The sequence below is a fragment of the Chinchilla lanigera genome, unplaced genomic scaffold, assembly GCF_000276665.1.
Source record: "Chinchilla lanigera isolate Chin_1 unplaced genomic scaffold, ChiLan1.0 scaffold00057, whole genome shotgun sequence".
NCBI classification, from domain to species: Eukaryota; Metazoa; Chordata; class Mammalia; order Rodentia; family Chinchillidae; genus Chinchilla; species Chinchilla lanigera.
The window spans coordinates 2,703,909-2,716,739 of NW_004955458.1; the positions used below are offsets into that span (position 1 = coordinate 2,703,909).

The following is a 12,831-nucleotide window of genomic DNA, read 5'->3' on the forward strand; positions in this document are numbered from 1 at the left end:
CTTTGAATATGTGAGGTTTCATACCCAGGGAAAAATTAACATCCTTCCTTTCTATCTTGTTATACTTTCTATTTGCTATTTGTTTATACCTTTATTATCTCTGTGCACCATATGTCTTTTTCCACTATGTTTTAAAAAAGGACAACAACCAGCATTAAAAGCAGGATAAACTACATATAAAGCAGCACTCAAAAACAAACACAGAGTTAATTACTCATGTGACACATATATATGTGAGAATATATATATGTATAAACATATATAAATTAATAAAGAAATGCAATTTCTTATTCTGCTCAAGTATTACAGTGATTAATATTTACATGCGCATTACTTTAAATATACATAAATAAAAATTACTTTAGTCCTTCTTTCATTATATCATGTGCAAGTGAATCAAACCATTCTGTAATGAATTTAGGAAAGGATTTTTAAGTTCATTAAATAAATATCAAATAACACAAAGAGTTGTGTTTCTGAAAAGAGACTAAATAAAACAGAGAGGAGCTGACCCGAAATATGTTTATTGGTTTTCTGGATAGCACGGTCTGTGTGTTTCAGTTATACATTGCATTCACATCAATGTTTTTGAGGTAAATATCTTTTTCACAACATCTTTCAGTGCTTGTTTTACCTGCTGGTTCCTTAGTGTGTAAATAAATGGATTCAGCATAGGAGCCACAGAGGTATTGAGCACGGCTACCACTTTTGTCAAGGCAACTCCTTCTGTTGCTGATATTTTCACATACATGAAGATGCAGCTTCCGTAGGAGATAGAGACAACAATCATATGTGAGGAACAGGTAGAGAAGGCCTTTTTTCTTTGTTGAGTTGAAGGGATTCGCAGAATTGTTCTGAGGATGTAAGTGTAGGACAGAAGTACTAGGGCCAATGTGGTCATCAGAGTGAACAAAGCTAAAACAAAGCTCATGAGCTCTAGAGTGCTCGTATCTGTACAAGAGATTTTCAGCAAAGGAGCAGAGTCACAGGTAAAGTGGTCAACGATGTTGGAGTCACAGAAATCTAGCTGCAGGCCCATCGCCAGTGGTGGAAAAATTACCAAAAAACCAGCCAACCAAGAACTTACGGTGAGCTGGTAACAGATCTTGTTACTCATGATGGTTGTATAATGCAGGGGCTTGCAGATGGCCACATAGCGATCAAAGGACATAGAAGCCAGGAGAAAAAATTCTGTTGAGCCAAGAAAAATGAAGAAAAATAGCTGAGCTATACAAGCATTATAGGAAATAGATCTGTCCCCTGTTATAATGCTGGTCAAAAACCTAGGGTTACAGACAGAAGTGAATGAAATTTCTAAGAAGGAAAAATTCCTGAGGAAGAAATACATGGGTGTCTTCAGGTGGGAATCCAGCAGGGTAAGAGTTATGATCATTAGATTTCCAGTAACACTCAGTACATATGTGACAAATAAAAAAAAGAAAATCACAACCTGGAGTTCTGGATTATCTGTCAGACCCAGGAGGATGAAGTCTGTCACAGATGTTCTATTTCTCATTTCTGCTGGTTGGTTTATGACAGATAAAATCAACATGGGAAAGAATGAAACACAAATCAAAAGAGAAACATAAACATCTGCATACATTTCTCAAGTACAATGGTATCTTGACATAAAGCCTTAAAGTCTATTTTCAGATTTGTATGTGTATATTTCCCATTTTGTACAGTTCTACCATATTTAAGGTAAAACTTCTATGTTTAATATCAATCTCTACATATTTTCACTGTCTTCAGCCATTACATTTACTATTGGAAATATAATAATTTAATCTAAATTCTTCTGATGCCTTATTATGTAACTTAATACAAATGAAGGACATTTTTCCTCTCCTTTATTATCTTTTCTAGGAATAAAAATTTTTATTGATTGTTGAAATCAATGATACACTCAATTTTGTAGGAAAAATTCTAAGTGCCCTTTCTGAGAAGTTATCACCAATATTTCCATTAGTTTTTTCTTGCCCTTTTCTTTCCAAAAGCAATCAGCAAATAAGTCATTCACACCTTGTGTTTTAAACATTTAAAAAATGGTTTATATAAGTACTACCCTTTTTTGGAATTCACTATGCATTCTATTTATATTGCTGGAGACTTTGAAAACCCTGCCATCATTCTTGACTTTAAAATTAGTGTTTTTCCATTAAAATTCAAATAACATAAGTTTTTCGAGTTGATTGTTTCAAAATTATTAAAATTGGTTTTTAAAATCTAGTTAGGCATCCAAAAGCCTGGTCAGAGGGTATGGTTCTTTAAAAATATAAATAGGCAACTTATTGTAAAAGTTGGTTCTTGGAATTATGGACTCTGAGAAGTCACACCATCTACAGTCATTCTGCAGAGCTGGTGGTCTACTTTCACTCTGAACCTAAAAACCTGAGAACAAGGAGATCCAAGGTGTAAGTATAGTCTGAGGAAATAAAGACTAATAACTCAACTCAAACTGTCAGGCAGAGACAGCTTGAATTTTTCTTCCTTTTTTAATTAATTAATTGCATTGGTACATTTTAGATATACATAATGATCACATTCATGCCTAGGGAATTTGTACCTGTACATGAACTATCTTGATTCTTTTATTCCTAGTCCCCTCCCTTCCTTTCAACACCTCTCTCCCTCCTTCTTTACAAACACTTTGTTTCCACTTTTTTTCCTTTTTCCTTTTCCCTTCCTTCCTTCCTCCCTCCCAGTTCCTAGTTATCCCTTCCATTTGAACATTTTCTTCCTATCTCACAATATCTGTTTTGCATTTTGGTCCTTATTTACACTTTCGGTTTCTCACACCAAAGAAACCATGGGATATTTGGACATGTGTGTCTAATTTATTATTTTAATGTTGTACTTAAATACTTATATATGGCAATCCGAAATCCACAGATAATTTAACTATGTCATTTATTACTGCCTTGGCCCTCCACACCAGTAGCACACATCATGTCCTTCTAAACTATAGATGTAGAGATATTAAGGAATGCATCCTGAGTTCCACATATTTCCATTAATTGTTAAATGATCATTTAATGCACTTTCACATTTCACTTATCAAGTAAACTATTAAGTATAAATTTTTATATTGTCTATACATGAAAGAGAGAGAGATATAAGAAGTACCAGAAGAGAAATAAACAATGCTGTATAACAAATAGAACAAAATGAATAACAGGTTAAACATGACATGAAAATGACTTGACAATACTTACCTCTTTTCAAAATATTGATTGTAAAAGTTAAATGATAAACACAAAGCAATATGCTCAATTTAATTACATGAAAAGTATGCAGTGGGGCAATACTACATGGAGAAGGCAAAGCTTTTCTCCCTCTCCCAACATATTTGCAAATTCCTTGATGTTTCATCTCCAAACATCCAGGAAAGTAATTTCTTCATGATTATCTCTAACACCGTCCAACATCTATAGTGCTGACATATTCCACCCACCGCCTTACATCACATCTTTAGATGAAAGCTCTTTTTGCAATTATAAAATACAATTTCTCCAAAATTATTTTTGGTAGACTCTTCTGATATTTCTCAGAGGGCCATTTACATTACTCTCCCCTAGTAAGCAACCAAAAATAGAGTCTTTAATGTGTTTTGCTGCTCTTGATTTCAAAGATATTCTTCAAGGCAAATAAATTCGTAATGACTTTTGGGATAAGTAATAACAGGACACTAATGGATCTATGTACAAGATCAATTTTAGCAATAACATTTTAATTTGTTGATTATGGAACTTATGTCCCTGGAGAAGAGCTGGAAATTTTCCAGCAAGATGTTAGCTCAGTGTTTGGGGAGTGATGAGGATTAGCACAATGAAAAAAAATCCTTAAGTATTGACTTGCAAATGACTCATGCATCATTAAGACTAAGGGAAAATAAGTTTAAAATGTAAAATGCAAACTCAGCCATAAGTCTATTAAGGAAAAAATTGTAAAACAACTGCTGAAACCAGTAAAGATGATTATTGTCTTGGTTATTTCTCTCTTGATGCTGAGACAAAATACCTGACACCCAAAATTAAGGAAGGAAAGGTTTATTTAGCTCACAGTTTGTGGAGCTTTCAGCCCATACTTTGCTGGTTCCAAGGCAGGGCGGCACACAGCACAGGGCAACAGTTCATGGTCAGAACAGCAAAGCAACAAGAGCAAAAAGAGGGAGGCAACAAGCCTCCTTTCCTCCCTTGTACTGTAAACAGGCTACCCCCACCTAAGGGCATGTAGGTCTCACATAATCTCCATGCCTTCCTGTTGCACAGGCTCAGGATGAATATGAAGTACTCTGGCTCCCTGCTGAGTCACTTAGCCAAACCTCAAGACTCCCCAAGTTGACACAATGTATCAACCATAACAATTATGATCCATGATTGGAACTAAAATGCACATAAGGAGAATTGCTCTTGTCCTCAGGTAAGCTAATATTCATTTAAAACTGGAAGTAAGTCAAACTTTACATTTACATTTTTTATTATTTCCGAGCAGATCAGCATAAGCATTGTGTGACTTTCATGCAGGACAAAGAAAGAACAGGGCAGAAAGGATATTTAAAGAAATAATGGCTGATGTCCTTGCATTGTTTTGTTTGCATTTGCTACTGTTCTTTTTTTCTGTACTATTTTCCTTAAAATAAAAAAAAAAAAGAAATAGTGGTTGAAAACTTGCCAATTTTGATTTAAGATATGAATTACAAACCCAAGAAACTAAGCAAACTCTAACTAGTGTAAACTCAAAGAGAACCCCATAAGACACATATCAAACTGTTGAAAATCAAAAACAAGATCTAGATAGTGTAGCAGACAGAGAAAAAGGGACCCATCACATACAAGGAATTCTCAGCAAGTCTACCTTGTAACTTTTCGATGGAAACCACAGTGGGTAGTTTTCCTGCTTCCCTTTTTCCATACGAGCACCAACACTTGTTATCCCTTGTCGTTATTGTTGTTATTGTTCATAATAGCTGATATAAGGTAATATACCTTTTTCTTTTCTTTTCTTTTCTTTTTTTTTTTTTTTTTTTTTTTTGGTACCGGGAATTGAACTCATGACCTCAGTCTTCCAGGTAAACACTTATGCTCCTGAGCTACATCCTTGGCCCCAGGTAATATACCATTGTGGTTTTGAATTGTTTCCGTGATGATCAGTGATATTAAGAAACTTTTCATATGCCTGTTGGGCATTTGCATGTCTTTTTGGAAAGTGCATATTCAGGTCCTTTGACCATTTTAAATTTTTTTTCTATTCTACTAACTTGTAGAATTTTAACATTTCAACCCACTTTGTAAATATTTTCTTCCATTCTAAACATTGCCTGTTCATTCTCTTGAATATTGACTTAGCCACGTGAATATTTTCAGTTTAGTCCTACCTTTTTTTCATTGCCTGTACATTAGTTGTCACATCAAAAATAGTATTGCTAACACCAGTGCCAAAAAGATTTTTCCCTATGTTTTTTTTTCCTAAGAGTTTTGGTGTTCAGGTTTTATGTTTAAGTTTTTAGTCTATTTAAAATTCAGGTTTGCGTATAATAAGAATACAATTTCATTATTTTGAATGCAGATATTGGGTTGCTTGAAATCATTTATCAAAGATTTTGTTGCTGGCTGTAGAAAAATAAGCTCTCATGAATTCCACTGTTATCAAAATGTGATTCTTCCAACCACTTGAGTAATCTGGGAAGTAAACCCATCATTTTCAGTTGAGCCATGTGATGTAAATCCAGGTCTTAGGACACTTTGACTGCAGCTTTGCAGCACCTCCAGGTTTTCTTACAGACATGAGAGGTAATGCATGCATGTCTCTCCAAGATCTAAATTTGTAGTAATTCAAGTGTAGCAAAAAAAGAGTACACAAGATGCTAGGTTCTGCCTCAGAAGCCATACCTTGTTAAGAAAGCAAGCTTCCAGTCCATTTCCATTTGTTATTAATCCGTAATCTAAACCACTGAATTCATTATTTTTCCACCTAATGAGAATATTTTCCTTTTGAGTTTAATGTGGTGACAAGATGATTAAAAGTCTTCACAGCAAAATTTTTCTGCTGACACAATCTTGCCAAGTATGCCTTGGGAAGTGATGAGTCACTGCACTGAGACTAAAAGAACAGAACAAGATAAAAATGAATGTAAGACCCATTCATTTCTCTCAAAGAACACTGACCCATCTTGTCTCGAAGAGTTAATGTGTATAGATATCCTTATCTAAAACCAAAAGGGCTTCACTGCCCACTGTACTTCTTGGCAGGGTATGCTGACATGAACACACTCTTGTGTTTTTCATTTTAGCTTGGCAAATTCTTTTTTCCACCCACATTACAGGTGCTCCATAGGCTATCTCACATACCGATGAATCCTCACTTATCCTATCAGCCTGTATTTATGTTTTACTTTTAATTTTTTGGTCACATCTAAGACTAAATTTCCTCCACTCCAAAAGGATGCTGTCATTACTCATCTTTGTGATGTAGTCTTGGATGACTTTCTTAGTCTCCCCAGTAGTTCAATGGTTTGGGCTTTGAGTAAACTTATTTACTCTTCTTTGAAGTATAATAATTCTTCGATTCACAAATGCTCCTGTTCATAAGCAATTTGGTTCTCAAACAAAAGTACTTGGCAAAGATTTGCTTCACTTCACAATCTCCATATCAGCTGACAAACATGAAAGTAGCCACCCTCCCCAAAATCAAAAACAAATTAAGTTTGTGAGCTGAGACTCCACTGCATCATCATAATGAAAGGGAAATATTTTCAGTGTTTGTTTGATATGGAATTTTAGACATTTTCTGCAGTGTGATTAGTACTCAATTACAAAAAGAGCATAGTATAGGTATGGTAACAAATTACCAATAACAATCTGCATAGAAAAATTGCCAGGCTTCTCCTGTTACCAATTCAGATATCTTTTTAAAATCAATTTTTAGACAACAAAATTAAAAGTTTTCATGGTAATGAGTAAACATAGAATATTTACTTTCCTTCTATCATTTTAGATTACATTTATGCAAGAAATTCCTATAATTTACAGGACAGGTATACAAATCTAGATGTTTTTCCTTCAAAAGGATATTCTTTCATCGCTCTAGCATTGTAGCTTACTTTTTAAGATGTTGCTTAAACCATTGTTTTTCAGGTTATGAGGTTTTACGGATACTATAAACAATAAGTATGTTTGACTTCTCCCACATCATGTATTATGAGCCAATTGTTTAATAATTAGTGACATAAATGATGTAGGTATAATGTTCATTAGAGAGATCTCAAAGTTCCTACCTCAGTTCCTGTTTTAGAATGCAGAATGAGAGAAGTTTCCTTGGCTATTTCAATTTGAAAACATAAAGATTTTTTATGAAATTATGGGAATTAGACTCCTTTTGAACATCAATATTTTTGGTTTCCTTATAGATAACAGAAAAAATAATTAATTAGTTGCCTTATTTTGTTTTTATAGTTAATGAAGAAAGTAGTCAATTACCATGTTTTTCCAGAAGATCCCCAAGTTCCTAAGCAGGTCCTCAGCAAATATGTTCTTCATTACTACAGAACAAAGATAATCCATGATGATGTGGAGACACAGTTATTTTTATTCAAGAGAGAATGAAAAATTTTAGTGACAATATTAAGAATGAAATAAAAACTGATGAATGTTACTATTTTGGTACTAATAACTTAGACTTCCAGGTTTTAAATTAGACTGAATACAGACACAAGTTACTTTATTTGTGGAGAAAAACATATTTGAAATTGTCACATATATATATATAGACAGATATATAAAATGTGTGTATATATGTATATATATACTAATTAGAGAAAGAGATCAACAAATGTTTCTGCTTGTTATTGAATATTTCTGAATTTTTAAGTAACTATCAAGAAAGAGAGAAGACAAAAAAGTATGAGTTAGAAAGAAACACAGTTTTTTGAAACCACCACTCATATTACATTTTTGGTTAATAATAAAAAGGTTCACAATGTACCTGCAAGAGAAAGCCTTGTGGAATTCATGAAAAGTAATTTCATATTGTGTGGTTTGGTGTATAAAGGTATTGCTATATATTCCATTCTATTCTATTCTGTGTGTGTTATCATAAGACAAAACTCATTAAATTCATAATTAGAGAAACAAAGAAAATATTTGGGAAACTCATGATTAGAGATTCAGTGTACACATTCAAACTAGTGGCTGTATTCTCTATTATGACAGTAAATAATGAGTTTCAAGAGTTCTTAATAATAATGTGATTGCAACATATTCCTTTATATTTAGTAAAGTGTGGAGCACTTTATTATTACTCAATGTAAATATTTTTTGTCTAGATAAAATTAGTCAAGAAGTTGAAACAAGTAAGAAACAGTTGAGAAAACAAATCTCAAATTTTGTGTAAAATTTTAACTTGATATTTATATTTTAATTTTGAGAATAATGTATTTTGAGTCTAAAATTCATCAAGTTTTCCTTTTCTGTTGAAAAATTTCTACTTGGTAGGACCATGCAACCAAAACACTAACTGGAAATATATCAACAGAAAATATTTATTAAATTAAATTGTTAAAACATACATAAAATATTCATTGCAAAAATTTCTGATGAGCTAAGATTATTAAAATAAAACACTTCCGCAGATATAGCCGAAAGCGTATCTTGCTGAAGGAAACTGAGCAAAATTACTATTTTAATAATAAAGAGAGTTGGCTCTGTTGCACAATGGGTAGAGCATTGGCCTTCTAGTAATAATAATAAAGAGAAACCAATCAAAGGTAAAAATGTTTACTGTGGAGTCAGTGAAAGCTATGAGCCCATACTTTGAACTATAACACATAATAATAAGCCATTTTTTCCTGCAACAAAGCAGATCTGAAAAGAAAATTAAGAAAACGAGAATCAGAAAAATAGATGAAATCAGGGGTTTACCACTGTTGTTCTGATTGCTTGTTACGACTGTCATTACAATTATAAAGAATTTTTAAAAGCATATGCATTTTAATTGTGTTACTTAGTTCTTCATATCACTTCTCAATCTTTGCTCAATGAATTAATGTAACTAACACAGATCAGATTGAATTTAACAATGACAGACCATACAGTGGTGACCACATTCATTCTTCTTGGGTTGATAGAGGAACCAGAGTGGCAAATTGTAATTTTCCTTTTTTTATAACATATTCATTGAGTGTCACTGGGAATCTTATCATTATCCTTCTCATGTTGCTGGATCCCGACTTCAAAACACCCATGTATTTGTTCCTTCAGAATTTTTACTTCTTAGAAATCTTACTGACAGTGACCTGTATCCCTAGATTCCTGGTCAGCATAGTGGCTACAGATAAAAATTTTCCTATGATGCTTGGTGTACTTAGTTACTTGGTGCCATTTTCTTGGGTATGTCAGAGTTTTCCAGTTGGCTGCCATGTCCTATGACCATGATGTAACTATCTACAAACCCCTTCATTATGCAAACATCACGAGCAAGAAACTGTGCAACCTGCTGCTTGTTGCTTCTTGGCTGACTGATTTGTCAACTATCTCTCCTGGACTTCTCATGGGTCTGTGGCTGGAATTCTGTGATGCCAATATCATCGACCACTTTTTTGTGATTATTCTCCTGTCCTGAAATGCTCCTGTTCAGACACAGGGGTCATAGAATTATTAAGTTTTATTTTAGCTATCATCACCCTCCTGATTACTTTGCTACTGGGCATGTTATCTTATGCAAATATCATAAGAACCATTTCAAAGGTCCCTTCTACCCAGCATCACAAGAACTCTTTTTCTACATGCTCTTCCCACATGACTGTTATGTCCATTTCTTATGGAAGCTGTATTTTTTATGTATATCAAATCTTCAGAAGAAGAAAGAGTGTCTTTAAACAAGGGGATTGGAGTACTCACAATTTCAATTTCACCTGTGCTGAATCCTAAGAAATATGCAAGTGAAACAAGCCCTGAATGATATAGTAAATATATATATATATATATATATATATATATATATATATATGTTTTCTAGCTTGAAATAATGGATTTTCTTTTATAAAAATATACACCTAGAAATTTGACAATTGCAGTTTATATCAACTACCATTTTAAAGTATCATTTTTATGCTATTGAAGTAATTGAAATCACTCATAAATATCTACCCAGTCTTCATTGGTATTTTTATATTCTTAATGGTGCTATATATACCCATGATATTCTCTTAAACATAGAGAATTACTTCCTTCTATTTAATGCTCCGATTTGGCTAATGTCCTAAATACTACACTATGAATTCATTTCAGAAATGTCATTTTTCTTTCATGGTTTTGTAGCATAAAAAATATGCCCAGAATATAGTTCACTTGTGAACTCACTATATTTTTAACTAATTTTCTTTTGATAACCTGTCAGGAAGATTTCTTCCTTATATCTCATAGTATTGGTGTTTTATTAGAATTTAGAAATTTTGCAGAAGCCAGCCAATCTTCCTTCCTTCCTTTCCTCCCTTAAGTCCTCTTCCCCTCTCTTCTGTCATTCCTTTTTCTTTTTTTTTCTTCCTCTTTCTTCCTTATTTCCTTCCTTTTTCTCTTTATCTCATTTGTTGAATGCTTGTCATGCCAAATGAATTAACTTGTAATATGGGCTTGCAAGGTAGATTATTGTATACAAATCCCATTGTCATTCCACAATCACTTCTTTTATCCTCTAAAGAAGCCGATAAAACGTGCAACCACCAAACTGGCATATGTACAATATCGTCTCCAATCTTGTTTGTGTGTATTATCTCAATACCAAAATGCAGTGGATCACTACCACTGCTAACCACATAATTTCACTTACATTTTTTCATGAATGTGACTGTGTTAATTGAAGATACTTAATCAGGTACTATTGAGACAGAAAGTAGTGTGGGAAACATCCTGGCATTAAACTCATCACAAAAAACTTGATTATGGATTTTGGAGCACACAAAATTTTCCTGGTCTCCTATTTTTCATTTTGTGTTGACCTGAGCCTAAGAAAGATGATCCTACCTTCACCATATTCAGTTAACATCCTCACATGAGCCTGAAAAATATGCTTCTGCTCTTATCATATTTCCTTGAACTCTGGCATGAGCCTGAGGAGGATGACCTCTAACAGCTTTACAGTAACCCCAGTATTATTATATAACTAGTGTTGAAGTTTTGAGTTTTCTGGTGAGATTGGACATCTATCCTCTTAGTTCCATCTAGGCCATTAAAACAAAACAAACCAAAACAAATCCTCCCCTTCCCACTTAATTAGCACCCCTGGACTCTCCCCCATATACTATGAAAACAGACAAGAAGCAACCTTAAAATGCACTGCAGTGGCCATCTCTGGCTCTTCCCCGTGCTCCATTCTTCAGAGTGTCTTTTTGTTTGCTGGAAATTACCTTCTATGGCTCCTGGCCTCTTGGAATTCTCCCAAACATACTTTAAAATCTAGCCTAAAGCAGATGGTGCTACATTGAAACAAACAAACTCGAGTTTTCTCTGTGACTACTTCCACTTTGCAGGGTATGTATTCCTTGTAATAAATCTCTGCTTTTCTTACTATTTCTCTGGGTCCTGTTCAATTCTTTGTTCAGGACACAAAGAGCCTGGGTATCATGCTAGACACAGACCAACTGTCAGGTAATACTAAAACATCCTTCTATGTCACTCACAGAATCTATGCAAGTAGAAAATTAGCTGTAAAGTTTTGGTTAAGAATTTTAAAAAGCATTGTTAATTTCTTATCGCCTCGTTTTCAAATTCTGTGTCATATTTTATTGTTTTTTTCTCTTTAATTTAGAAAAGAAATTTTTAAAAAGAATGAAACAAGACAACCTTTCCTCTGAATCTCTCAAGAAAGAGGAAGTTTTAAACAGTATTATTTTCAGCGGAATTCAGTTTATTAGATTGTAGTCAGATGGTGTTTGAGGAGGTATCCCAAAGAGAAGATGGGGACCTCAGTTCACCCCAATGAACTAGTATATGGTAGGTTCCTTGACCCTGTCACAGAAAAACAAACTTCAAGATATGTCCCTGAGAGACTTAAGAGGTTTATTAGGTGTATTATTATCAGTACACCCTCAGAGAGTAGAGTGCAGACCCTCAAGAGAGAGAGGCACATTGTATGGTCTTGGGCTCTCCTCAAGATGGTTAATCTAGTGTTTCTATTTTTACAATCTGTCAGGCCATCCATGCTGTGGGCTGGCTTAGGATGTAAACCGTTTTCATTGGTTTGTATTTAGAGATATGCTGCGCACTAAATGATACTGTTTCCTGAGGATGGAAGTCAGTGGGAGGAAAAGCAATTCACAGGGGAAAATCAAAGGTCCTCAGATTACAGGGCTTATTTCACTTTTAAGACTTTTAGGTAGTTTTTGTAATGATTTTTCTGAAAGGGAAAAAAAGACATTGTAACCTTGAACAACTTCTGTGTGTTCTAGCTGTAGTTTTCTTCTTAAAATTAGAATTTGAAAGTTATAATTCCTCTCATCTATTTTAACCTGTCTTTAGTTTAGAAGGCGATTCCTTTCTAGATTCTAAACTGAGGGTTACAGTTTTTAAATTTTCTTCCTATTCATTCCATTTGATAATTTTCTAAATCAATTAAATTTTTTACATAACAATTGTTGTTCCAGAATCTTTGTGTTAGATTCCATACCTTGAGTTTGTATGTACGTATATTTCACAGCTGTTCCTAATTTTCATAGTACATTGTTAACCACAAGTACTGTATGCTTATTTATGGTCACAGACACTTCAAAAGACTTTTTAAAAGTTCTTTACTTAAATCCAAAAATCTTTGTCTTTTTTGTTTTAGCTTACAGTATAG

At 33.7% G+C, this 12,831-nt stretch overlaps 1 protein-coding gene and 1 pseudogene across 1 annotated transcript; one reads left to right on the forward strand and one right to left on the reverse strand.

Moving 5' to 3' along the window:
- Nucleotides 1-574: 574 nt before the first annotated feature.
- LOC102020216 (olfactory receptor 6C76) lies at nucleotides 575-1,552 on the reverse strand. Its single transcript, XM_013520799.1, has one exon. The coding sequence runs from the start codon at nucleotides 1,550-1,552 to the stop codon at nucleotides 575-577; it is 978 nt and encodes a 325-aa protein (XP_013376253.1).
- Nucleotides 1,553-4,390: 2,838 nt separating this feature from the next.
- Nucleotides 4,391-12,831, forward strand: LOC102020532 (annotated as a pseudogene).